Here is a 24,469-nt window from a genome sequence, read left to right as displayed (position 1 = left end):
AAATAAAATCTTAAAAACAAAAAACAAAAAACCCTCTGTACCCATTAATAACTCCCCATTCCCCCCAGCTCCTGACCGCCAGCGCTCACCATTCTACTAGGTACTAGGTACCTCATAAGAGCAGAATCCTACAGTTTTTGTCTTTCTGTGACTGGTACACATTCTGTTCTAGTAGGTACTATCAAACAATTTTCCGACATGGTAGCCCCCTGTCTCCATAGGCCGTGGACAGGGTTCTAGTCCATCGCTCCACATTCCCACACTGGTTTTCCATCTTGAGTTTTTTGTGTTTTCATCATTCTAGTGGGTGTTACTGGTTTTAACTTGTTTTTCCCTGATGATTGAGGTTAGTGCAATTTGTGGTCCATCTTTTTTTAAATCTATACTTCCACCCAGCCCCCCTTCCAACTGAATTATCTTATTTCGGTTTTTTTGAGATTTTTTTTTTTCCAGTAATCTCTACACCCAACGTGGGGCTCAAATTCACAACCCCGAGACCAAGGGTCACAAACACTACGGACTGAGTCAGCCAGGCGACCCCACTGGATTATTTAAAGCACTTGGGACATCCTAGCATTACCTCCAAAAATACTTGCAGGGTGTATCTCTAAAAGATAAGGTTCTCTTCCCCTCTCTCCCCTTTTTAGCAAAACCACAATACCCTGGGCTGCAAACAGGGAAAGGGGTGGATTCCTCGCCCTCCCCACCCCCTTCAGACCACACACACACACACACACACACACACACACACACACACACCCCGCACCCCTGGCTTGCCTGACCCTATTTTTGTCAAAGGCTGCTAGGTGTGTCTTTTGATTCTTTAAAGCCTCTCATTTTGTTGGTGTGTTTAACCTTAAAAACTAGCCCTGGTCCAACTTTTCTTAAGGTCTTGATTATATCCAAGTGTGGCTTCAGTTGGGGGAATTACTTCTTGCGGGCAGAGAAGGTTTGTGGGTTGTGTGGCTCTTCTGTTCACTAGTAGATGAGCGGTTGACCCCCAAGAATGCTGGGTTGTGGGGAGAGCCTGGAGGGTTTTACACTGACACCCCGGCTTCTCCCCTGTCCTAGGGAAAATAGACATTCCAGGGAGGGCTGAATCATACTTCAAGAAAGGACTGGAATTTATTCCCAACCGCCTCTGGGAGTTGGCCTCTGTCTAGATACCTCCCCAACCATCTGAGAGCAAGGTTTACTAGTTACCTGCTCCCTCCGACCTTCCCTCCATACAAAGGGCCTATTTGCCGTCAAGTTTCTTTTCCTGGGATCAAAATACACCCAGTAGCCTCTGGACAGGAGAGGCGGGGGGCATGGAAACCAAGCTGGTGACCTTTAGATGCCCTTGGAATTAATCGCACAGCCTACCTCCCAAGACCTCAATGTTCCAGAGTTTCTACCTCTGTAAACTGGCTGGGCAGTTGTCCCCCCAGCCTCCCAAACACACCTCCAGTGGAGAGAAGCACCAGTATCCCCCCCCCCCCCCCCCCCGGCACACACACACAGGGGAGCCCTTCCCACCCTATCTCCATCAGAGCCAACTCACTGATTTTTTTTAAAGCGAGTTGCTTTTCTTTTTTCTAAAGATTGTATTTATTTATTCGACAGAGAGAGAGATCACAAGTAGGCAGAGCAGCAGGCAGGGAGAGAGGGGGAAGCAGGCTCCCCACTGAGCAGTGAGCCCAGGATCCTGAGATCATGACCAGAGCCTAAGGCAGAGGCTTAACCTTACACTGTGCCATCCAGGCGCCCTGCCAACTCCCTGATTTATGGCAAATAATTTCTCAAGCTGCCTTTATGTTTTTGAAATGAAATACTTAGCTAATGAAACCTACCTCCACAGATAATTCTTAAAATGTTCATAAAATAACTATCACATAAAGGTGAGATAAAAGGAGAGACTTAATTTTCAAAATCCCCTGATAACTTGTTATACCGACAGACCTGATGATTCAGTATCTGCATTTTTAAAAAATCTCCCTGGGGAGTTTGATGTAGCCCCAGGATATTCCTCTCTCCCTGTGGGGTCCCTGGAGCGCCCCATCAAACCCACAGCTGGCCCTGCCTAGATGAAGAGATTTTCTGGTTTTGTGAATTGGAGAATAACCATTCAAGTTCCCACCAAGCCAAGCGCAGTCTTCTGATTGACCCAGTATCGGCATCCCCTGGACAATTCCGTGTTAACCCACTTTACATTGATATGCAGAATGGAACTGTGTTCCAGGCTCAGATCAACAGGCTTTCCTCCTCCTACATCAGAATTCACGGGACACCAATTACGAGAAGGAAGGAATCCAGGACAGTTCTCTGCTGAGTGGCATTGTCTTGTGCTGGCTCCCCGCATTCCCATGGCAGCAAAATACCCCCATAACTTTCCCAAAGGGACCCTGGGGGGCTGGGTTCACCACCCCACTCCTTGGAGCCATTATTCTGTTCATCAGTGAACAGGCACTTCTTGAACCCGCTTATATTTGTTTGTTTGTTTTAACGATTTTATTTATTTATTTGAGAGAGAGAGAGAGCTAGCCAGAGAGAGCAGAGCAGGAGGGAGGGGCAGAGAGAGAGGCAGACTCCCCTCAGGGGCTCGGTCACACTCATGATCAAGATCACAGGACCCTTTGATCACGACCCAAGCCTAAGGCAAATAGATGCTTAATCAACTGAGCCACCCAGCCGCCCCCCCCCTGTTTGTTTTTTTAAGATTTTATTTTTATGTAATCTCTACACGCAAGGTGGGACTCAAACTCACAAACCCGAGGTCAAGAGTCTCGTGCTTCACCAACCCAGCCAGCCAGGCACCCCGTCTGTTTTTCTTTTTCTCAGGTGCAGCTTGGGCCCTCATTCCAAGAGTTCACAGAGATCGCCTCTGAGAAGAATTGAGAAATGGGAAGCAATCTGACTTGTCAGTGTTGCCTTCTTCTCTTATAGTTCTTAAGCTATTTTTTTAACCTTTAAAAAAAAAAAACTTTTTGGGGGCACCTGTGTGGCTCAGTGGGTTAAGCCTCTGCCTTTGGCTCAGGTCATGATCTCAGGGTCCTGGGATCAAGCCCCGCATCGGGCTCTCTGCTTGGTGGGGAGCCTGCTTCCCCCTCTCTGCCTGCCTCTCTGCCTCCTTGTGATCTCCATCAAGTTAATTAATTAATTAATTAAAAAATAGGTTTAAAAAACTTTTTTGAACTCATATACTCGGGTCATAACCAACTTTCATAACCTCATCATCAAAAAGATTTCTACAGCTGACCTCTTACGTGAAAAAGTAATTTTCATTATAGAGGGAAGGGTGTAATGTCTAAGATCTGCTTCCAGTTTTCCGCGGGGATCAAGTGGGTAGGAGCGGGGATGAAAACCGACTGGCCAGGAGGTAATCGCGGAGCTGGGTACTCCTTACACCGTTCCACTTTTGGACAGGTTTGAAAACGTCCAGAGTATATTGAAAACCTAAGTGTTGAAAAGAAATAGGCCACTGTAATAGTCACTCTTTCAAAATTAAGGTCTCCCACCCAGACTGCTTGTGCCCTATTCCCCTTCTTAGTCTCTTCCTCCACAGCTTAATTACCTTCTAACACTATGTAATTTACATGTCATGTCTCGTGTTCATCAGGCCCATACCCATTGTCCTCCGGTTTAACGCTTTAATAATAAAACTGTTCCCTTCTTTCCTGTTTATGGAGAGGTCTTCCTGGGGCTGGCAGGAGATTTTTATTTTTAATTATTTCCCCAACACGCTGTAATTTGCTTATTATGTCTTCTGTTCATCATCTAAATTCCGCACGGACAAGGATCCACGTCTGGTTTTATTTGCTGATATTTATAATTACATGTGTGGCTTACATTTTGTTTTCACTGGATACAGTTAGTATAGAGGCAGCCAGGCTGGGTTCAAATCCCAGCTCTGTCACCTACTAGCTGTGTGACCCTGGGCAGTCACTTGGCCTCTGCAGGCCTCAGTTTTCTCATCTGTGAAGGGGGCACATAGCGGTACCCGCCTCAATGGGTTTGCCGTCCTGACCGGTAGGAAGAAGCTCTGTAAACGGAGATCAGTGTTATTTCTGGTTAGAGCACTTGTTTTTGGAGTCAAATAGATACGCATTTGGCCCCTACCCCAACTGTTTTCTCCTGTGAAATGGGGTTAATGTTGCCCCATCATAAAGGTGATGGGGATTTTTTGAAGGACTGGACGGGTCTGAAGCCTCCCGCCCGGATGCCTGACCAAAATAACTGCAGTCGAAGCGATACGGGGCCTCCCGCCCAGATGCCTGACCAAAATAACGGCAGTCGCTCCTCGCCGGGCGTCTCGCGGGCGGGTGTAGACCGACCCTGGATCCCGGCGCCCCCGCCCATCCCCGGTCTGCGCAGTCAGGCCTGGTTTGATAGTCCTCCCCCCTCCCCCGGGACTACCGGGGAAGGAAGGGGTCTGGCGAATACAAGGATGGCGCCGGACGGCTGGCTGGGGGCGGGGCCGCTGGGCGACCAGAGTGATGAGAGCGCGGACACCCGCGGACCAGAGGATGGGGTGGGGGGTGGGAATGCGGGCTGTTAAAAAGGGAGGGGCTGGCGAGTAAAAGGATGGAGGAGGGGAGGGGGACGCCGGGGGACAGGAGAGCGTCTGCGGGCGAGGAGCCCTGGCTCTGATCCAAGGTAGGACTGCGGGGCTGGGCCGCTCCGGCGGGAGCGCGCAGCACCGGGTGCACCCGGCTGGCTGGATCCGCTGCTGGGAAGGACCGGTTGGGAGGCTGGGGATTTGAGCCCGGGGGCCGGAGCCGGGGCGGGGCGGGGCCGGAGCCGGGGCGGGGCGGGGCGGGGCGGGGCGGGGCCGGCGGCAGCTGCGCGCGCGCCGCGGACGCTGCTGGTCCTTGCCTCCTTGACCTTACTCTCCCGCAGTCACCGCCCGGCCTAGCGCGGGCTGGGCGGGGGACCATGGGCGTCTCGGCCTCCCGGGGCCGGCCCGCCCGGGTCCCCGCGCCGGAGTCCGAACCCGAGGAGGCGCTGGACCTGAGCCAACTGCCACCGGAGCTGCTCCTGGTGGTGCTGAGCCACGTGCCTCCGCGCACGCTGCTGGGGTGCTGCCGCCGAGTGTGCCGGGGCTGGCGCGCCCTGGTGGACGGCCAGGCCCTGTGGCTGCTCATCCTGGCCCGGGACCACGGCGCCCTGCTGCCGCTCGCCCGCAGCTGCCTGCCCCCTGCCCGCGACGGCAGGCCCTGCCTCCTGGGCCGCTTCTGCGAGCGCCGCCCGATCGGACGCAACCTCATCCGCAACCCCTGCGGCCAGGGTGGGGAAGCGCGGGGCTGGAGGTCTGGCGGTCTGGCTGGCCAGGGAGGGGCGGGGCCGGGGGGAGGTGGCCGCCGGCTGGTGGGCGGGCGAGGAACTTGGGCTCAAGCCTCTTGTATTTAACAGAAGGCCTCCGGAAATGGATGGTGCAGCACGGTGGGGACGGCTGGGTGGTGGAGGTTAACAGGTCTACGGTGCCCGGGGCCCCCTCGCAGACCTGCTTCGTGTCTTCCTTCAGGTGAATGCCCCTACCCCGCAAGGGCCAGGCCCGTTGTGAGGAAGACCTGCCTGTTCTCATTGACCTTACTCCCTCTTTCCTAGCTGGTGTCGCAAAAAGCAGGTGTTGGACCTGGAGGAGGAGGGTTTGTGGCCAGAGCTGCTAGATAGTGGCAAGATTGAGATTTGTGTCTCTGATTGGTGAGTATGATGACAGAAACAGCCCTTTGCTCAGCCCTGACCACAGGCGCTGTGACCGTTGCATGGGTGACTTCACCGGGACCGCCACTAACAACCCCTTACAGATAAAGAGATGAAGCTCAGGGATGTGAATGACTTAACCACTGAACCCCTCTTTTCACCCCTAAATGGAGCTGGATTGCAAGATGCCTGATTGGATCCCGTTACACAGGACTTGGCCCAGCTCAGTCTTGTCTGCGAATGACATGCTCCTTGCTTTAGGAGGACGCAGAGTAGGGTCGTTAGCTAAATCGACATTCTGGAGCCAGACTTGCCAAGTCCCTGGCTCTACAGCTTTGTGGCTTTGGGCAAGTCTCAGTGTGCCTCAGTTTCCCTATCTTTATGAGATAGGTTTACATGTCAAGCACATAGCCAGCGCTTCATAAGGGTGAACTCTTTTAGTTGGGTTTTTTCAGGTTTTTGTTTTTTTGTCTTGTTTTTTGAGCCTCCATCCTCTGAGAATGTATATTTCAAGGTGTCAGATTTCCAGCAGTGGAGAGGTTCAGAAAGGGGAGGAGATTAGCTCTGATGGCACAGCAAGGAATTGGTGAGACCTGAAATTAGGCTCAGACTCCTCTGCGGAGCATATCCTCTGTAGTGATGGTCTTGAAACGAGGGTTATATGTACGCGAAGACTTTCCATGGGATACATGACCCAGATCATTTCAAGGGAGGCAATGTCGTATCTTCTGCAGCTGTGTTCCCTGGTTCTAAAATTACCAGCTACACATCACATCTCTGGTGAGATGTATATGATTTGTCCTTGTCCAGTCCCTGTCTCAGAGTCCCCAGTCTTACAGAAAAGACAAGCCCCTCACTATGGTGTGTGTCCCCCACCCCCCGACGTAAAGACTACTGGAGAGTTAGGCAAAGTTAACTGCTTGAAATTGCAGCCTTACCAAATTCACTTACACTTTCGTTTTTTGTTTTTTTGTTTTTTTAAAGATTTTATTTATTTATTTGACAGATTGAGATCACAAGTAGGCAGAGAGGCAGGCAGAGAGAGGAGGAAGCAGGCTCCCTGCTGAGCAGAGATCCCGATGTGGGGCTCCATCCCAGGACCCTGGAATCATGACCTGAGCCAAAGGCAGAGGCTTTAACCCTCTGAGCCACCCAGGCGCCCTTTTGTTTTGTTTTTTAGTAGGGTCCGTGCCCGACGTGGGGCCTGAACTCATGACCCTGAGATTAAGAGTCGCATGTTCTACTGACTGAGCCAGGCAGATGCCCCCAAGTTCGTTTTTTTTTGTTTGTTTGTTTTGTTTTTTTTTTTTAAGATTTATTTATTTCTTCGAGAGAGGCTGGGGGCAGGGAGGAGGGACAGATAGAGGAGGGGAGAGAGAATCCCAAGCAGACTCCCAGCTGAGCACAGAGCGGGACGTAGGACTTAATCCCACAACCCTGGGATCATGTCCTGGCCGAAATCAGGAGTTGGATGCTTACCCAACTGAACTACCCAGGTGTCCCCAGATTCACTTTTAACTAAAGACACCCTAACTTACCCACCCTCTGCAAATCCGTCTCATTAGACCATGTGTTTTATAATAAAATTGTTTTTAATTTAATCGTCAGTTATCAAACTACTGTAACATATTTGTGCTGATTTGGCCAGCGGTGTGCCCTTTGATCGTAACAATCAGTGGTTCCCAAATGTGGCTGCACTTTATACAGGATCATTTAAAACTCCCAATGCCCAGGTCACGCCCCATCCCAGTTAAATCAGAGCACCTGCGGGAGAGAGCCAGGTCTCAGTATCTGAGAAGTTTAGAGCTGACTGCAAAGTGAGAGGGCACAGTCCCCAAGACCATCCTCCCTTTGACCCCAGCTGCAAGTTTGGGGAATTCAGAAAAACCACCCTCACCTTCTGTAATTCACTGGAAAGACTCCTAGAACTTACTGGACTGTCACATGAATACGGTTTGGTTTGGTTTGGTTTTATAATATGGGATTTTTTTTTTAAGATTTTATTTACTTATTTGACAGACAGAGATCACAAGTAGGCAGAGAGGCAGGCAGAGAGAGAGGAAGGGAAGCAGGCTCCCCACCGAGCAGAGAGCCCAATGTGGGGCTCGATCCCAGGACCCTGAGATCATGACCTAAGCTAAAGGCAGAGGCTTAACCCACTGAGCCACCCAGGTGCCCCATGAATACGGTTTATTAAAAGGAAAACGTAACAGATCAAAAATGAGCCCAGGGAAGAAGAGCTAGGGCAGCATGGAAGCACAGAACTTCTGTGGTTCACTTGCCTTGGGGTCAAGGTGCAATCCTGCCCCAGCAACCGTGTGACAATATACACGGAATATCGCTGACCTGGGAAGTGCACCTGAGCTTCATTGCCCAGAATTTCTGCTGGGGCTTCATCACCTGATTAATCTCAGACTCCTGGTCAGTTGATACCACCTGACATAGCCTAAGCACATTGTGGGGCTTTCTGGAGTGGCCAGCCCCCACGGTGAGACTATCTGGGTGGATATGGCCAGTCCCCACTGGAATCCCGTTGGTAGGCTATCCAGCATGATGCAAGCTCCCCAGGAGAACAGAGAAAACTTCCAGCAGCCATAACATTCCCAGGGTCCAGAGAGAACCTTCCATAACCTCTGGACAAGGCTAAATTCTTTCTTTCTTTTTTTTTTTTTAAGATAGAGAATATCTCAATCTTTTTTTTTTAAGTTTTTATTTATTCATTTGAGAGAGTGAGTGAGAGAGAGAGAGAGAGAGAGAGCATGAGGAGAGAGGTCAGTGGGAGAAGCAGACTCCCTGCCTAGCAGGGAGCCTGATGTGGGACTCGATCCTGGGACTCCAGGAACATGACCTGAGCCGAAGGCAGTTGCTTAACCAACTGAGCCACCCAGGCACCATAAATTCTTTGCTATACAATATCTTTTCAACATTCCAGATGATTCTAACCTGCAGCCAAGTCTGGGAGCCATTACTGAGTAATAACTCAATCCCAATGAGAAAATGTTAACACTTAGATCTTTATGATCACAGGAAAAAAATTTAATTTCTATTCATATAGGAATATTTTGGTATGTGGTTGGCAGAGCGCAGTATGGAGGGGTCAGTAGTCAGAAGAAATTAAGAAAGTGTTGCTATTCCATGAGGACAGAATTGTGTGGGAGAGGTAGAGCAGGCATCTAATTCTAAGAAGTAGAATGATGTGACGTCTCTGAAGGAAGAAACTGAATTTGTGTATTTTTTTTGTTTTTCGGGGTTTTTTTAAGATTTTATTTATTTATTTGACAGAGATCACAAGTAGAGAGGCAGGCAGAGAGGAGGAAGCAGGCTCCCTGCTGAGCAGAGAGCCCAATGCAGGGCTCAATCCCAGAACCCTGGGATCATGACCTGAGCCGAAGGCAGAGGCTTTAACCCACTGAGCCACCCAGGTGCCCCTGAATTTGTGTATTTTTATAACACATTATCCTTGAGTTAAACTTTTAACTCCTTAAAAGTTTAAAAGTTAAAGTTTTATACATCAGAATTACACATTTTTAAAGTTTACATATTTAATTATTTATTTAAAGTGTACGTATTTTAGGTACGCAGCTCTGAATTATTGCAGAGTGAGCGCATCCGTGTTACCAGCTGCTTTCCCATCACTACCCACCCAGGGGTCCACTGTCCTGAATTCTGTTACCATAGATAAGTTCCATCCGTTTTTGTACTTGAGAGAGAGAGAGGGTCCCACAGTATATGTTTGTTTGTTTCTGGCTTCTTTCAACTGCATGTTTGTAAACTGATTCCTAATTGTGCATAACTACAATAAGTTTGCTTTCTTTGCTGTACACTATTCTATTACATGAATCTACTGTAATTTATCCATTTACCATCGATGGACATTGGAAGTTGTTACGTTGCTATTGTTTTTATGTTGCTGGGTATCCCATCATGACTAAATATATTTAGAGTCCAATGATCCTTTATTTTATTTTTTTTATTTTTTAGAGATTTTATTTTTAAATAATCTCTCCACCCCACACGGGGCTCAAACTCACAATCCCGAGATTGAGTCACCTGTTCCACAAACTAAGCTGGCCAGGTGCCCCCCCCGTGGTCCTTTTCAATGACTGCTATGAAAGTTTTATTTTATTTTATTTTTTTAAGATTTTATTTATTTGACACACACAGAGAGAAATCACAAGTAGGCAGAGAGGCAGGCAGAGAGAGAGGGGGAAGCAGGCTCCCTTCTAAGCAGAGAGCCTGATGCAGGACTTGATCCCAGGACCCTGGGTTCATGACCTGAGCCAAAGGCAGAGGCTTAACCCACTGAGCCACCCAGGCGCCCCTGAAAGTTGTATTTTAAAATGTCAGCGTACCCACTGGAAATCACATCTTTGCCACTGTTTGAACAATGAGCAATTTCCATTGTCACCTTAATGGTAACAGAAGGAGGCGCCTTGAAGGGTGCTGCTCTGGGTCACTGCTTCATGTGCTTGTGGACCAGCTGGGGACCTCGTTTAATGCAGGTTCTGAGTCACTGGGTCCACAGTGGGGCCGAGCTCCCAGGTGACACGAGTCGTGCTAAGTGGAGGACTTCGTTTTGGATTTGCATACATGGGGAGGCCATTCTGGGGGAGAGGTAGGCAGACACCCAAAGAGATGAGGTGGGCATGTCCAGCCTTCAAGGCCTCCCTCCTCCACAGGTGGGGAGCCCGACACGACAGTGGCTGTATGTACCGACTCCTTGTCCAACTTCTAGATGCCAACCAGACTGTGCTGGATAAATTCTCCGCTATGCCCGTTCCCATCCAACAGTGGAACAACAATGTCTGCTTTCAGGTGAGTCTCCGCCTTCAGGTGAGTCTCTGGCAGGGACCGGGGGGAAGTGATCGGCCTGGGGAGGTTATCTGTTACTTCTTGGGGTTTCTGTAAGGAGGACGCTGCTGGGGTTGCTTCTGGTTCCCGGCTCTCGGGTAGTTGCTTCTGGACAATGGCTGGAGCCAAAGGCCTGGTGGGGTGTGTGTGTGTGTGTGTGTGTGTGTGTGTGTGTACGTGTACATCCAGCAGCTGGTGGCTTCATTTAGTCCCAGAGCTCCCATGTGGGGTCTCTCTGTGAGGGCTGGCCTGGATTTCCTCACGGCATGGCCACCTCAGGGCAGCCAGACTCCACTTACTAGTGGCTCAGGATTCCGCCAGGAAGGTTCCAGAGAAACCAACAGAAGCTGCATTGCCTTTTCTGACTTAGTTTTCAAGTCACTTGGCAGTTATGAACAAAACTGGCCCACCCAGACTCCAGGGGACAGGAATTAGGATGAGGAACCATGCGATTCCACTGAGCCAGAAGGCCCCAGGCTCAGATTTCGAGAAGGCGGCTGTGGCACGACACGCCTGATCTCTTTTCTACCTACAGGTCACCCACGTGTTCTCCAACATCAAGATGGGTGTCCGCTTTGTGTCTTTCGAACACTGGGGCCAGGACACACAGTTCTGGGCTGGTCACTATGGAGCCCGTGTGACCAACTCCAGTGTGGTCGTCCGAGCCCAGCTGTCTTAGTGGAGGGCAGTCCTTGCACAACAACCTGAGTGGTGCCTTCCAGAACTGGGGACCATTGGCCAGGACTTCTCATTAACCAAGGACGTGTACCTCCCTGGCATCCTGGGTACTCCCGGAGGGTTCTGCCAGGACCCCTCTTCAGGTTCTAGAAACTACTAGAAGGAAGTTCTTTCTTCAGAGCTTCCTGCTGCTGTTACAGGGCAGTCCTCTCCCCGGAGGCGCTCTGATTCAGCCCCAGTCCCCTCTGCCCTGTCTCCTCCCCTTTCTGCTGTCAGGGGGCTTTATCTGACCCTTTAGAGAAGGCCACTGAGCTCAAGTAGACTCTCCTCCTTATGGCTGGGAAAATTCCAGCCACCTTGGGTGGCAAACTTAACCTCCCTCAGCTTCAAGGCTGGGACCAGGTCTCGCAGCTGAAAGTCAGCCAGCTCAGAAAATGTGTGGAGATCCTCAAGGACCCCTGTGATTGTATGTTGTATAATATTTTATTTTATTTTGAAATTTTCCGTAAACATCAAGAGAATAATATATCCACAACAACTATCTGCCGATCATATGTAATAAATTTATTATTTTGCCAAAAGTGCCTCAGATCTTTGAAATAGGAAATATAACCTTATTGTCTTGTTTACTACTTGGTTTGAAAGCAACAAATTGTCCCAGTAGAGGAGGGGAAACTACAGAAGAAACTCCCAATAGAAGGGGTTTTAGTAGAAAGAATGAAGAGTGCGAACAGTATCTTTTCCCAAGCCCTAAGGAAACCATCGGTTCAGACAAAGATTATCAGACAGTGGGTGTGTGTACACCACATTAGTGACTTTTTTTTTTTTTAAGATTTTATTGTTTATTAGAGAAATAAGAGACACAGCATGAACGGAGGGAAGGGGGCAGAGAGAGAAACAGACTCCTTACCTAGCAGGGAGCCTGACATGGGGCTCGATCCCAGGACCCTGGGATCATGACCTGAGCTGAAGGCAGGTGCTTAACTGAGTGAGCCACCCAGGTGCCCCATCATTTGTGGCTTTCTAGATGGGAGCCAGTATCAGGCTGTCCTCACACCAGTCCAGGGTCATGGCTAACTCACGGCTGGTGGGTCAGTGAAATGTTCTAGGTCATCTTTTCTTTTCTTTTTTTAAAGATTTTTAAAGTAATCTTTACTCCCTGTGTGGGGCTTGAACTCACAACCCTGAGACCAAGAGTCGCACGCTCTACCGATGGAACCAGCCGAATGCCCCTGAAATGTACCATTGCCTTTGCTGTATTCCAGGATGAACTGCTCATTGGAGGGGTCAGGCCTTTGGCCTCTTTCTTGCAGTAGAAGGGAAACACAGGCAGTAAAGCAGCCAGACACACCCAGAGGTGGCATGTTTTGCCCAGGTTCTTAAAAAAGGAGTTGTGACAGGTTGAAACAGAAGAGTCATGACCAGATGGAGTATGCGGGGCTCTTGTGGGTACTGGTTTGGACAGTTCAGCTCTAGATGGCATTTTTGGGTCAACTGGGGGAATTTGGATATGAGGAATATGGGAAGCATCTAGGAAGAGAAAGGTGCAGACCACTGCCTTAAAAAAATGCAGCCATGTAATTCAATTTTGGCATATTTTTTAAAGGTTTTTTAAATTAATTTATTTGACAGACAGAGATCACAAGTAGGCAGAGAGGCAGGCAGAGAGAGAAGAGGAAGCAGGCTCCCCACAGAGCAGAGAGCCCGATGCAGGGCTCGATCCCAGGACCCCGGGATCGACCTGAGCTGAAGGCAGAGGCCTCAACCCACTGAGCCACCCAGGCGCCCCTCAGTTTTGGCATATGTTATAGTGTGTGTGTCTGTGTGTCTGTGTGTCTGGGTGCGTGCGCACGCACGCCAAAGTTAATGATACCACTTTATACACAAACGTGTATATACAATTACTTATATCCTGGGTGACCTTCTGGATATGCGTGTGTATATAGATATGTATGTATTTATATTCAGAAGAAAAAGAATATTAACCTGTAGGGGCACCTGGCTGGCTCAGTCCATAGAGCACGTGACTCTTGATGTCAGGGTCATGAGTTCAAGCCCCAGGTTGGGCGTGGAGCTTACGTAAAATAATTAAAAAATATATATATATTAGCTACAGTGTTACAGGGTTAGTGCAATGATCTCTGCTTGTGGTGATTTTGTATTTATTTTGCTTATCTCATTTTCTGGTGTGTATTGGTGTATAGAAGAGATAGAGGACAAATACATAGTATCCTCCAATGCAATTTCCCTCCTCTTCCAGAAAGAGCCACATTTCAAAGGCATCTTTGGTGACGGGTTTTCGCTTGTTTTATTTGGTTATGGAGAATTCGAAATACATAGAGAAGCAGAGAGACGAGTGTTCTAACCATGTTTCTATTCTCCAGCACCAGTCTTATCAACTTATGGCCCATCCTAAGCCCACATCCCCATTGATTCTCCCCTCTCCCATACTGTTTTTTTTTAATATGTTTTTATTTTGAAACAGTCTCAAATGTAGCAGAGACTGTGTGGGTATGGCACAAAGCTCTTCCCCCCTGAAACATGTAGTACGTTTCCAGCATCACTGCAAAATTCTTTCATGGGTATTTTCTACATCTGAGGACATTTTCCTGTATAACTACAATATAACCATCCAAATCACGATGGTCACGTCAATTCAATAACTGCCCCCAAAGGGCTAAGCTAGGTGGCCCTGCTTACAAAGGCCTCTTGAAAAGGCCCTGGGTTGGCTCAGTCGACTAAGCATCTGACTCTTGATTTCGGCTCAGGTCATGACCTCAGGGTCATGAGATCGAGCACCACGCTGGGTGTGGAGCCTGCTGAAGAGTCTCTCTCTCCCCCCACCCCTTCCCACCTCTCTCTCAGAAAGAAAGGAAAAGAAAAAAGGAAGGGAGGAAGGAAGGAAGGGAGAAAGGAAAGGAAAGGGAAAGAGGGAGGGAGGAAACAAAGAAGGAAGGGAGGGAGGGAGGGAAGAAGGAGAGAGAGAAAGAAAGGCCTGTTTGTTGGGGCACCTGAGTGGCTCAGCTGGTTAAGCATCTGCCTTCGGCTCAGGTCATGATCCCAGGGTCTGGGATTGAGCCCTGTGTCATGCTCCCTGTTCAGCAGGGAATCTGCTTCTCCCTCTCCCTCTGCCTGCCACTCCCCCTGCTTGTGCTCTCTCTTTCCCTCTAACAAGTAAATTTTAAAAATCTACAAAAAAGGCCTGTTTAGGGGTGGCTCAGTCATTAAGTGTCTGCCTTCACCTTGGGTCATGATCCCAGGGTCCTGGGATCGAGCCCCATATTGGGCTCCCTGCTCAGTGGGAAGTCTGCTTCTCCCTCTCCTACTCCCCTGCCTTGTGTTCCCTCTCTCACTGTCTTTCTCTGTCTGTCAAATAAATAAATAAAATCTTTAAAAAAAAAAGCCTATTTGCAAGGTTGGCCCTTAGATGGCATCTGGGAACTCGAATTGTGGAATGGTGGAAGTGTTCCCACCATTTCCTAACTGATATGTGGCTCTTAGACTATTTGTGTGAACAGTATGGTTTGTGCTGAACACTTGCTGTCTTCTGGGGGTCTGGAGTTTGGGTACTAGCCAGGCAGAAAGAAGGTGTCTCTAGGACTAACTGCCTGAGTTTCTGATGAGCTTCCCTGGGCATCACACACCTGTGGCTCCACTTTTGTTGCTGGGTCAAGAGTGCACTTGGCAGGACCCCTCCGAGGAGGGGGAGGACCCAAGGAACCTGTACATAACCCTCCAGTGTCTGTATCTTTGTCCCTTATGACCCAGTTGTGCGTACAACCGCACCCCTGTAGAAAATCTCAGGGGCGAGTACAACTGTGTACTGAGTTTCATGAGTCCTTCCAGCAAATATCTGAGCATGAGGTACTCCTAGGATTATACACACACAAACCCACACAGAGGTGGCAGTGGTGGGACTTCTAGAAGGATCCTGACTCAAATATGGCCACAACATGATTTGGGGTAAAGGGAGAACGGTGAGGGATGACGAGACCCTGGTGCCTGGTGGCCACGGAGTTCCGTTACCCATGGTCTGAAACAGCCCAGGTGCTGTCTTTTGCAAGAGGGAAAAGTTAGCTAGGGAATTAAAACAATAGGTCCAACCCTTGGGGACCTGGCTGACTTGGGCAGGTGCCGGCTATAGTGAGGAAAACCCTTAAGCATGGTGATGCCTTTGGTGTTTTCCACTTTCCTCCAGGCAGGAGAGGGAAAGGCACAAACATTCCCTCAAAAGTTAGGGGTCAAAGACAATAAACCTGAGTTTGTAGTGGAGTTTCTCCTCCCACCTTACTCCAGAAAGGGGCCGCATCCCCCAAAGATGGGCTTTAGTTAAACTGAAAAGTTTAAAGTTTTGCCTTGCTCTCCCCTCCAAGGGAGAAGACAGCTGGTTAAATCCATTCCCGGAGGGGATCAAAGCTTTAGATAAACCTGAGTGCGAAAGATGGGGGGCGGGAACATCTCTACAGCAAGGAGGCCACAGAACCCCCACCTAGTCTAGCTGGGATCTCTGAGCAGCCAGCATGTTAACCCTGTTGATGCCGAATTTACCTTTTTTTTTTCCTTTTAAGTAGGCTATCCAACATGGGACTTGAACTCACCACCCCAAGATCGAGAGTCATGTGCTGTACCGACTGAGCCAGCCCAGTGCCCCCGTGCTGAATTTACTTCTAGGGATCTGAGTAAACTTGTAATGAAAGGGGCAGGGGGGAAAAAGGGGAGAAATTCATAATACAACATTATCCAGCAATTATATCTCAAAGAAAAGGGAAGTTTGAAAAATGGCTTTGTATTTGATGGCCATTTCATCAAGAAGTAGGATTAAAAAAACCAGTGATCAATGTATATGTATACATGTAATACACACACACACACGCGCACACACACACACACACACACACACATATACTTGTGTGTGTGTGTGTGTGTTGGTTTGTTTTCTGTATATTACCACATGTTGAGACCTTAAAAGACCTTTTTGGGGCACCTGGGTAGCTCAATCAGTTAAGCATCTGGCTTAGGCTTAGGTCATGATACCAGGGACTTACCATGGAGTCCTGTGCATTGGGGAGTCTGCTTCTCCCTCTACCCTTACCCCCCACTCGTGATAACTCTCTTTCTCTCTCAAAGAAATAAATAAAAATCTTTAAAAAAATCTTTAAACAAACAAAAAAAAAAAAACCTTTTGGCCAGAGAGGCACTGTGCCTTTTTTAGGTTGTTTTCTTTCACTTTTAGGTTGTTTTGGAGGGTACCTGGGTGGCTCAGTGGGTTGGGCCTCTGCCTTCAGCTCAGGTCATCATCTCCGGGTCCTGGGATCGAGCCCTGCATCGGATTCTCTGCTCAGCAGGGAGTCTGCTTCCCCCTTTCCCTCTCTGCCTGCCTCTCTGCCTACTTGTGATCTCTCACTCTGTCAAACAAATAAGTAAAATCTTTAAAAAAAAAATGTGCTTTTGGTTCACCCATGTCTTTTCTTGGCCTGATAGCTCATTTCTTTTTAGCCCTACATAATATTTCATTGTCTGGATGGACCACAGTTTACTTAACCATTCACCTCCTGAAGGACCCCTTGATTGCTTCCAAGTTTAAGGAGTTATGAGTAAGGCTACTATAAACATCCGTGTGCAAGTTTTTGTGTGTGGACAGAAGTTTTCAACTCTTTGGGGTAAATGCCAAGAGGCTTGATGACAGGATCATAGGGTAAGAGCATGTTTAATTTTGTCAGAGACTACCTTCCAACGTGGCTGGACCCCAATGTGCATTCCCACCAGCAACGAATGGGAGTTCCTGTTCCTCCACACCCTTGTCAGCACGTGGCGTTGTCAGTGTTCTGGATTTGGGCTGTTCTTTTTTTTTTTTTTTTTTTTTTTTTAAGATTTTATTCATTTATTTGACAGAGAGAGATCACAAGTAGGCAGAGAGGCAGGCAGAGAGAGAGAGAGAAGAGGAAGCAGGCTCCCCACTGAGCAGAGAGCCCGATGCGGGGCTCGATCCCAGGACCCTGAGATCATGACCTGAGCCAAAGGCAGAGGCCTCAACCTACTGAGCCACCCAGGTGCCCTTGGATTTGGGCTGTTCTAATAGGTGTGTAGTTGGAAGCCCTTTTTGCTCATGGGTCCTGTCCCCATGCTTTAATCAAACTACCTTTTCTGCACCAATAATAATAGTAGGTGTGAATTAGTAGCCCATTGTTGCTTGAATTTGCATTTCCCCAATGACATACGATGTCAAGCATCTTAGATACTTATCTGCCATCTGTCTATCTTCTCTTGTTCATTTTCAAATCAGATTGTTCATTTTCTCATGGAGACTAAAGAATTCTGTATATATTTTGGATGGCAGTTGTTGATCAGAAACGTCTTTCACAAATATTTTTTTCCCAGTCCGTGGCTTGGCCTCTCACTCTCCTGAAGGAGTATGTACCTTCCCTTCGAGCAGGGCCATCTAAGCTCTAAGACTGATAAGGAAAAAAGGACTTAGGAAAGCATTTCTCATCCTCTGGACTTGGAACCAGATCTTCCGGTTCTCCCACAGAGCTTTGCTGCTGCCGAAGAGAAGCCTCTGGCTTTCCTGGATTTGGGGCATTTGCAGCTCCGAATTGCCCAGACCTGACTCTAAGCCAAAACCTGATATGGTCCACAGAGGAATGTTTCGTTCTCAGCACGAACTGTGCTCAGTGAACAAAGCTTCACTCTGGGACGTTGGCAGGTGTAAAACAGCCCTCTGTGGGACCCTAAACTGCGTGCGGTACGGACGCTGGCTGGACCACCTGGGTCACATAAGAATGCCCACAGGAAAAGGCTGCTTTCGGATGGAACCTCTAAAATCAAGCTACTGCTCAGGTCTCTATTTCTGATGTAGATCCTAACATCTAATGCAGTTCTATCTTGTGACTGCCGCTAAGCGCCGCAAGCTGGGGGAGGGCTCATCACAGGGACTGTGACCCCCTTTGGGCTCTCCTAACACGTTGGACTCTGGATCACTCTGGGGGGATGTCGCACAGCTGTGGCATTGTATTCTGTTTTCCCAATTAGTGGCAGTCTGCAACAAGGACTCATAGTCTGACTCTACTTCCGTGGTCTTTCCCCTGATACCTGCACCTCGGGAAGGCTGCTTGATGACTAAATGCCGCCGGTTCTTAGAACAGGGGTGATCTACTCCAGGCTGCTTACTGGATAAATGATCAGGACAAAAGGGGTAGGGGTTATATTAAATGATTCTGAAAATTGTTGAATATTCAGGTTTTCATCCTGACCAATTCCTGGATATGGTGTGTCTTTCTCTCTGTCACTCTCTTTTTTAAGATCTTATTTATTAATTTGACAGAGTGCAAGCAAAGAGAGCTGCAGGAAGAAGGAGGCAGACGGAGAGAGAAAAGCAGACCCCTTGCTGAGCAGGGAGCCTGACGCGGGGCTCGATCCCAGGACCCTGAGATCATGACCTGAGCTGAAGGCAGACGCTTAACCAGCTGAGCGCCCCATGGTGTGTCTTTCTCATTAACTTCTATAAAAATATTTTTCTCTTGAAAAAAAGCATAGGAAACACTAGAGAATCCCTTACTGCAGTGATAAAAGAACTAAAATCTTGTCAGGTCCAAATTAAAAATGCTACAACCGAGATGCAAACCCAGACAGATGCCATACAAACCCTTTTCTGTGAAAATGCTTTTGTCCCTTATTGCATCTAACCCTTCTGGATGAAAAGTTTGAATGAGAATTTAAAAATAGTCACTTTTTGGCTTTTTGGCTAAGATCAAGTGTGGAGAATTTTAAAATAATTCGGAATTTGAAAGCACACACACCACACACGCTTATACACACAAACTATTAGACCTAATGACTTAATAACTGAATTCAGGAAAGTTACAGGGTACAAGATCAATATAGAAATTCCACTTGAAATTTTTTTTTTTTTTTTTGCCACAGATGGCTTTTATTCTTTTTTTAAAAGATGTTATTATTTGTCAGAAAGAGAGAGAGTGAGCAAGTGCACAAGCAGGCAGAGTGGCAGGCAGAGGCAGAGAGAGAAGCAGGCTCCCCACTGAGCAAGGAGCCCGATGTGGGACTCGGTCCCAGGACCCTGGGATCATGACCTGAGCTGAAGGCAGCAGCTTAACTGACTGAGTCACCCAGGCGTCCCTTCACTTGAATTTTTATATGTTACCAATGATCATCTGAAAATGAAATTAAGAAAATAATTCTATTTACCATAGCATCAAAATGAATAAAATACATAGGAATAAATTTAACCAAGGAAATGAAAGACTTGTACACTGAAAACTACCAAACATTCCAGACAGAAATTAAAGAAGACATAAATAAATGGAAATATACCCCAGGTTCACTGATTGGAAGACAATATTGTCAAGATTACAATACTCTCCAAATTGATCTACAGATTCAATATAATCCCTATCAAAATTCCAGCTACCTTTTTTGCAGAAATGGACAAGGTTATCCTAGAATTCATATGGAATTGCAAGGGGCCCCAATTGCAAAAGTAATCTTTAAAAAGAATAAAATTATAGGATTCACACTTTCAAGTTTCAAGACTTAGTACAAAGCTATAGTAATCGAAACAGGGTGATACTGGCATAAGGATAGACATATAGATCAATGGAATAAAATTGAGAGTCCAAAAAAACCTCATCTTCAGTCAGTTGATTTCCTACAAGGGTATCAATACCATCCAATGGGAAGAGAATTGCTTTTTCAGCAAATGGTGTGGGACAACTGGATGACTGTGTAAAAGAATGAAATCGAATCCTTACCTCACACCATATACAAAAATCAACTCGCAGTGGATCAAGGACTTAAATCTAAGAGCCAAAACTATAAAGTTCTTAGAAGAAAATATAGGAGAGAATCTTTTTCACCTTGGATTTGGCGATTGATTCTTAGATATGGCACCAAAAGCACAAGCCACAGAAGGGAAAATCTAGATAAATTGGACTTCCTCCAAGTTAAAAACTGATGTGCATCAAAGGACACCATCAAGGGTGCCTGGGTGGCTCAGTGGGTTAAAGCCTCTGCCTTCGGCTCAGGTCATGATCCCAGGGTCCTGGGATCAAGTCCCGAATCGGGCCCTCTGCTCAGCAGGGAGCCTGCTTCTCGGTCTCTCTCTTCCTGCCTCTCTGTCTCTCTCTGCCTGCCTCTCTGCCTACTTGTGATCTCTGTCTGTCAAATAAATAAATAAAATCTTTAAAAAAAAAAAAAAAAGACACCATCAAGAATGTGAAAAGACAACCTACAGAATGGAAAAGAATATTTGCAAATCATTATCTGATAAAAGCCTAGTATCCAGAATATAGAAAGAACTCTCACACTCAACCAGGAAAAAATAGCCCAGTTTTTAAATGGGCAAAGGATACGAATAGATACTCCTTTCTGCAAAGAAGATATACAAGTGGTTGATAAATATACGGAAATATGTTCAACATAATTAGTCATTAGGGAATGCAAATCAAAACCACAATGAGACACCAATTTACACCCACTAAGATGACTATGAGCAAAAGCATGGGAAATAACAAATGTTGGTGGTGATGTGAAAAACTGGAACTTCAGGCACTGTGGGTCTGTAGGCATGTGAAATGGTGCAACTGCTTTGGAAAGAGTTCTTCCAAAAGTTAAACATAGAATTACCGTATGACCTGGCGATTTCATTCTTACATGTATACCTAGGAGCCTTGAAAATGTGTTTACCCAAAAACTTGTACGTGAATGTTCAGAGCAGCCTTATTTATAATAGCTAAGAAGTGGAAGCAACCCAAATGTGTATCAAATGATGAACAGATAAACCAAATGAAATAGATCCATAAAATGGAATATTATTCAGCCAGAAAAAGGATTGGAGGTGGGGAGGAATGAGATACAGAGCCACTCTATAACATGAACCCACCTTGAAAACCTTATGCTCAATGAAAGAAAGCAACATATGATATGATTCCATTTCCATAAAATGCCCGGAATAGTAAAATCCATAGGGAGAGAAAATAGACTAGTGGTTGCCAGGGGATGGGGGGGGGGGGGCGGCGGCAGGGAGAGTGCTTATTGGTAGTTTCTTTATGGAGGGATGAAATGTTCTGGAACAATATGGTGAAGATGCTTATACAATGCTGTGAGTACCCAAAGCCACTGAACTGTACATTTTTAAAGATTTTATCTATTTGAAAGAGAGAGAGGCTGAGAGAGAGAGGGAGAGAGCAGGAGCAGGGCAGAGGGAGAGGGACAAGCAGACTCCTGGCTGAGCAGGGAGCCTGGTACAGGACTCCATCCCAGGACCCCAGTATCACCACCTGAGCCGAAGGCAGTCACATAACCCACTGAGCCACCCAGGCGCCACTGAATTGAACATTTTTAAAGATTTTTTTATTTTATTTATTTGACAGAGAGAGAGAGATCACAAGTAGGCAGAAAGGCAGGCAGAGAGAGAGGGGGGAAAGCAGGCTCCCCGCCAAGCAGAGAGCCCGATGTGGGGCTCGATCCCAGGACCCTGAGATCATGACCTGAGCCGAAGGCAGAGGCTTTAACCCACTGAGCCACCCAGGCGCCCTAGAATTGAACTTTTTTTTTTTTTTAAAGAAGATTTTATTTATTTGAGAGAGAGCGCATGAAAGGGGCGAGGGGCTGAGGGAGAAGCCAGCTCCCTAATGAGCAGAGGGCCTGATGTGCGACTTGATCCCGGGACTCCAGGATCATGACCTGAGCCGAAGGCAGCTGCTTAACCAACTGAGCCACCCAGGTTCCCTAGAATTGAACATTTTTAAATGGCTAACATAGAGTACAAAGTATTACATGAATTTTACCTCCATTAAAAAAAAAGTTTGGGGGAAAAAATGTAAAGTGATGATAACCGAATGAGCCACACTGATGTTGTAACAAGAAAGGAAAAACACAAGCTTGGCCCCTGAGGAGGTACCAGAGTTGGGGGAGAGACATAGGTGGTCTGCATTTTTCAGAACTGCTCCCAGCATCGGAAGCGTTGCTGGCCTCCCCAGCTGAAAACACCAGAGGGATGCCCACTGGTTTATGTTCCTTTCCTTCTGGAATTTTGTTTCATGCTAGGAATTAGGTACATGCTACATTCAGCACAAGACACATTGTTAGGGAACAGTGGGGACACCTCCAGAAGCCAAATTCCTAGATGCCAATCAAGGGTCAACCTTGCAAGAGACCCTTCTAAAGACAGAAGCCTTGGGGTGCCTGGGTGGCTCAGTGGGTTAGGCGTTTGACTCTTGGTTTCAGCTTGCATCATGATCTCAGGGTCATGATCTCACTGTTGTGAGATCGAGCCCCACATCAGACTCCATGCTCAATCAACACGGAGTCTGCTTGAGATCCTTTCCCCTCCCTCTCCCTCCGCCTCTGCCCCTCCCCCTGCTTATGCTTGCACTCCCTTGCTCTCTCAGTCACTCTCTCAAAGAAATAAAAAATATTTATTAAATCTTTAAAATTAAACAAATACTCTATCTGTCAAATGAATAAATAAAAAAAATCTTTAAAAAAAAAATTAAATAAATAAAATAAAGACTGAAACCCCAGACCTGCTATGGTCTTTTCTTCAGAGTTCCCCATTCAGTTCTTTGTAGCCAAGCCCCCGAACCTCTTTGAGTTACCCTTCTAAAATACACGGAACCTCCTTTTTTATCTCTCTGACTCCACAGTCCAACCCTCTCTCCCCCACTGAAAGGCTGCGACCTCGAAGCCATCGGTATCAGTAATCTGGGTGTGAGGCCAGCATCTTCCATATGAAGTTTGCAGCAGGATAGCCTTCCGCTGTCTCCTGGAGACATTGTACCAAAGCTTTAGAGAACAGATCTGAATGGCAGGAGTACAGGGTGTTCTGCAAAAAAGCAGAAAGGGGCAGACTCCACACTAATGCTGAGCTATAGGCTCAGGTGAACAGTCACCTGCTAACCTCATTATCAAACAAGAGAGCTCTACAATTTTTTTTTTCCTCCTGATAGAATAAAAGTCACTGGCTTCTCATCCCGCTGTAGCTGGTCTCTGCCACCGGCAGCACCTCTTAGACTTTTATTTTTCACAACAGCACCCCACTTCTGGTATCAATTTCTAGATTAAGTCAGATGCAGACCAGCCTGCTGTAACAGCCTCTAAAACACAGCACTCCGAGTGACATGGAAGCTCATCCCCCATCTAATATTTTATAGGCTGGTGGGCAGTCCAGGAAAAGGAGATGGCTCCGATCCTTGATCTGTCCATTCTACCACCTTGAGCATATGCCCTATTTCCTAGGGGCACCTGGGTGGCTCAGTCAGTTAAGCAGAGGATTCTTGTTTTTGACTCAGGTCATGATCTCAGGGTGGTGAGATCAAGCCCTGCATGGGGCTTCACACTCAACGGGGTGTCTACCCGAGAGTCTCTCTCTTCCTCTCCTTTTGCCCTCCCCAACCCCTCCCTCTGTCTCTCTCTAAAAAAAAGATAAATAAATAAATCTTGGAACTGCTACTTTCCATCCATTGGGGAGGTAGAAGAGGGGAAGTATAGGAGATTGGCTTTGCTGTTAAGGAGGTGAATTAGAAATTGCACACGGTATGTCTCTTTACATCCCATTGGCCTGAACTTAATCACGTGGTCACATCTAGATACAGAGGAGGCTGGAAAATGTAGTCTGTGGCTGAGTGGCCAACTCAGACTCAAGGGTTTTTATTTCTAAAAGGGAAAATGGATTTTGAGAGACATGATGAATTTAGCAGTCTCTCTCATGGACAGTGTGGGATTAACTACTCGATGTCCTCCAGTGTCCCTTCCCTCCATTTCTCTGGTTACAAGTTTTCCTGGTATAAAAACCACATTTCCCAACTTCCCTTGTAGCCAAGTGCGGCCGTGTGACAAAGTTCCAGCTAATGCAATGTGAGGGAAAGTGATGTGTGCAACTTCTGACATGTGACTTTAAGGTGGGGGAAGCATGCCCTTTCCATCTCCTCTTCAACATTCCTGCTTCTGGGAAGGTAGATGTGACAGCTGGAGCTACAGGGGGCCAATGAGGACGAGAGCCACATCCTAAGGTTGGTAGAATGAGAAGCCAGGAGTAGCCTAGACCTTAGATAATGGTGGAGCCACTATGCCCAACTGAACAGCCCACAACAGAATTTTACCCAAGAGAGAAATAAACTTGTATCTCATTTAAATTACCATGATTTTGAGTATCTATAACAGCCAGCCAAAACTTCACAAATCTTCACAGCCTAATTTTCATAGAGAGTGCCATAATTCCTGGACCTTTTGCAACTTACTTTTT

General features: G+C 47.2%; 1 protein-coding gene across 2 annotated transcripts; it reads left to right on the top strand.

Moving 5' to 3' along the window:
- Positions 1–4,847: 4,847 nt before the first annotated feature.
- LOC111161408 (F-box protein 27) lies at positions 4,848–15,800 on the top strand. Of its 2 annotated transcripts, none has more exons than XM_022525026.1 (5): positions 4,848–5,266; positions 5,392–5,503; positions 5,587–5,682; positions 10,362–10,497; positions 15,780–15,800. In XM_022525026.1, exons 1-5 carry the CDS (start codon positions 4,915–4,917, stop codon positions 15,780–15,782), a joined length of 699 nt encoding a protein of 232 aa, XP_022380734.1. In that variant the 5' UTR covers positions 4,848–4,914; the 3' UTR covers positions 15,783–15,800. The 2 variants fall into 2 exon arrangements, with proteins under 2 accessions (XP_022380734.1, XP_022380732.1); XM_022525024.1 differs by lacking the exon at positions 15,780–15,800 and adding an exon at positions 11,069–12,135.
- The last annotated feature ends 8,669 nt before the right edge of the window (positions 15,801–24,469 follow it).

This window comes from Enhydra lutris, unplaced genomic scaffold, assembly GCF_002288905.1.
Source record: "Enhydra lutris kenyoni isolate GAN:26980312 unplaced genomic scaffold, ASM228890v2 scaffoldscaffold85, whole genome shotgun sequence".
Taxonomy (NCBI): Eukaryota; Metazoa; Chordata; class Mammalia; order Carnivora; family Mustelidae; genus Enhydra; species Enhydra lutris.
The sequence above is the reverse complement of the archived record's forward strand: the minus strand, read 5'-3'. Positions and strand labels throughout refer to the sequence as shown.